General features: G+C 30.9%; 1 protein-coding gene across 1 annotated transcript in view; it reads left to right on the top strand.

The window, feature by feature from the left end:
• The first annotated feature begins 1,201 nt into the window (after positions 1-1,201).
• LOC119675750 (putative uncharacterized protein DDB_G0282499) overlaps positions 1,202-3,525 on the top strand; it is a 7,920-nt gene continuing 5,596 nt past the window's right edge. The window contains exons 1-2 of the mRNA XM_038086956.1: positions 1,202-2,273; positions 2,543-3,422. Of these exons, the coding sequence (XP_037942884.1) occupies positions 1,202-2,273; positions 2,543-3,422 (1,952 nt within the window). The remainder of the gene's footprint in view (positions 2,274-2,542; positions 3,423-3,525) is intronic.

Here is a 3,525-nt window from a genome sequence, read left to right as displayed (position 1 = left end):
TATTGTATTAACTAAACATTTCTTAATGATCGTTGTCTGTCCTAAAATATTATCTATTGTATTAAACAGGAAATTGGAAAAACCAAATATTTTTTATTATCGTTGCCTGTCCTAAGCAAACAACGAAATATATTATCGGGATTCGATACTTCGAATTCTTGGTATAAATACGAGTAAAAATTATGGAAGTAGTTAGTCTTAAGAAACATTTCAAATAAAGTGGTAGCAGAAGCTACACAAAAAAATAATAGTCTATATTTAATTGGCGCTCAACGTGAAGCCCGTGTTACAATTGCGGAAAATAAAAAGTACGCAACACGAGTTGCTCGAACTATATCACTGCATTTAACAAAACATGCAATAACTTTGCAGATGAGAAAAGAGAGATTATTCTAAGAAAAAGGAATAAATAATATTTAAAATATATAAATAATATAATATAAATTAATATTTTCAAAAATTTTTTTTATTTAACGTGAAATTTCATTTAATTAACTTGAAATCGTGAAATTTTTTTTTATTATTTTATAAAAAAGAATATATAAATTACAAAAGAACAAAAAAAACCCCAAAACTAAAGGTGACTGTCTAAGTAATAATAATTTAATACCTGTGGTAAAAATTGAAAGAAGATACAATTAAACTGAAACTCAACTCAGGAGAAGCAGAAAACATTTTATAAAATATATAAATTACAAAAGAACAAAAAAAATCCCAAAACTAAAGGTGAATGTCTAAATAATAATAATTTAATACCTGTGGTACAAATCGAAGGAAGATACAATTAAACCGAAACTCAACTCAGGTGACTGTCTAAGTAATAATAATTTAATACCTGTGGTACAAATTGAAGGAAGATACATTTAAACCAAAACTCAACTCAGGAGAAGCAGAAAACATTTTATAAGTAAGTCAAACAATTAATTTCTTTTTGAAAGAAGTATAAATGAATATATAAAATTGTTAATTGGACTTGTAAAAGGTGGAAATTTTTTTTAGTTAAATTATAAATATAAAAGTAAATTATTATTTTTTATTGTGTAAAATCTTTTCCCTTCGCTTACTGTTATTAGATTTTGTTTTATACTATTGAAATATTTGTTCATTTTTTGAAATACTATCGTGAAACGGGAATAAAATCAATTTTTTTTGTATTTATTAAGTTGTAAAACTGGAAAATCTGTTAAAGAATTTTGCTAAAATGACCCTCGAAAATAATACTTTTACACAAGACTTAATTAGTCGACTTATAGTCGCAAACACAGCCTCTCTTAGGGATGAGATAGCTTTGCTAAAAGAGCAGCTTTCTGCAGTAAATACTCCCAAAGTAGTAGAATTCGAAACGGAAGTAGTAGACAGCCGTATAATATGTGATGAGACCTTGGACATAGTAAAATCACTTCCCGAATTTAGTGGAAAAAATAGTTATGTTAGTTGGCGGGCCGCAGCCATAAATTCCATGAGTTTATACAATAGAGGTAGCAGGAAGTATTTCGGTGCACTAACCATTTTAAGAAATAAAATTATAGGCGAGGCCAACGATACTCTAACAAATCACGGCACTTGTCTAAATATGGATGCCATTATTGCTCGGCTTGATTTTGCATATTCGGACAAACGTCCAATTCATATAATAGAACAGGAATTAAGCGTGTTACGACAGGGCAATCTTTCGGTTATGGAATACTACAATTTAGTCAATAAAAAGTTGACTCTCTTAATAAATAAGACTATAATGACCCACGGAAGCGATGAGTCAATTACTAAAGAACTTAATAGAAAGAATAGGCAAAACGCTTTAAGAATATTCATAACTGGTCTAAAAACACCATTATCTGACATTTTATTCTCACTTTGTCCGGAAGACTTGCCAAATGCATTAGCAAAAGCTCAGGAACTCGAAGCAAACAATTTGAGGGCAAGATTCGCTTTAAATTTTCAGAACAATGGGAAACAAACTCCAATGAATAATTCAAACCACTATCAAAACCAGTACAACAGACAAAGGAGATACGATCACACACCTAGGAACACAATCCAAAATAATTTAAGATTCCCTAAAGCGAATATTAATAATCAAAATCAAATTCAAGAACCTGTTGTACCAATGGAAGTGGATCCATCTGTATCCAACCAATTCCAAAGAAACAACAGTTATCAATCATCTAATAGGAATCACTGGAACAACTCAAATAGGAACTCGCATTCTTTTATGCAGGGATCGGGATATCACAATAACCAAACTCAAAAAAGAGTTCATGAGAGTGTTCAGAGTAGGCAACCGTTACCAAAAGCTCAACGGATAAACAATATTTCTGAAAATCATTTTTTAGGCCAAAGGGAGTACTAGAGCTCCCCTACATACAATTAACAGATTTAAAAACTGATAAAACCTTTAAAATTTTGTTAGACTCAGGTGCTACAGCATCATATATTAGGCAGGGAATATACAAGAATAAAAACCAATTACCAATATTTAAAAGAGTAAGAACTGTAAATGGGTACAGTACAATAAAATATTATCACTCTATTACCTTATTAGGAGTGCAAGAAAGATTTTATGAAATTGAAAATTTAGAAGCAGATATACTTATAGGATATAATATTTTAAAAAGAATAAATGCTGTTGTAGATTTAGGAAACAATGAATTAAGATATAATGGAAAAACCGAAAGAATATACATAGATTCGAACAAACATAAACAGAAAAATGATATGATAATGATAAATAAATATCTGGACTCACTGAAAAAAGACGAAACTGATGAAGAAATAAACAGCACTTTTTCGAGAACAGAATCTGCCAAAACAGTAAGCAGTAATCTTTCAGAGAAGGATAACCTTATGAACATACTGGAACAGGAAGATCATACTGAATTAGCTAGAAAAATTCCCGGCGTGGATAATGACATAACAAGAAAGGAAGAGTCACAAAAAATATTGATATACAAAAACAATATAATAAAGCAAATACAATCGACGCATTCAAAAATAAATACAAGCTTACCCTTTAGAACGGACGTTAGAGCAGAAATTAGAACTAACTTAGACACTCCTATTTGGAGCAAGCAGTATCCTTATCCTCTCTCTTGTAACAATTACGTAAATGACGAAATAGCTAGAATGCGGGAAAATGGAGTCATCAGACCAAGCAAGAGTCCATATAATTCCCCGATATGGATAGTTCCTAAGAAAGGAAATAACGAAGATGGAACTGGTAAACATAGGCTAGTTATCGACTATAAAAAGATAAATGAGCATACCATAGCGGATACGTATCCAATACCAGACCCTAGTATAATCCTGTCAAATCTAGGGAATTCTAAGTATTTTTCAACAATCGACCTGGAGTCAGGATTTCATCAAATTCTAATGAGAGAAAATGATATCGAAAAAACCGCTTTCTCAATTAACAATGGGAAGTATGAATTTACGAGGATGCCTTTTGGTTTGAAGAATGCACCTCGAATATTTCAAAGGGCAATGGATGACATATTACGAGTTAAAATAGGGAAAACATGTCAT

Source organism: Teleopsis dalmanni, chromosome 2 (assembly GCF_002237135.1).
Source record: "Teleopsis dalmanni isolate 2A chromosome 2, ASM223713v2, whole genome shotgun sequence".
NCBI lineage: Eukaryota > Metazoa > Arthropoda > Insecta > Diptera > Diopsidae > Teleopsis > Teleopsis dalmanni.
The sequence above is the reverse complement of the archived record's forward strand: the minus strand, read 5'-3'. Positions and strand labels throughout refer to the sequence as shown.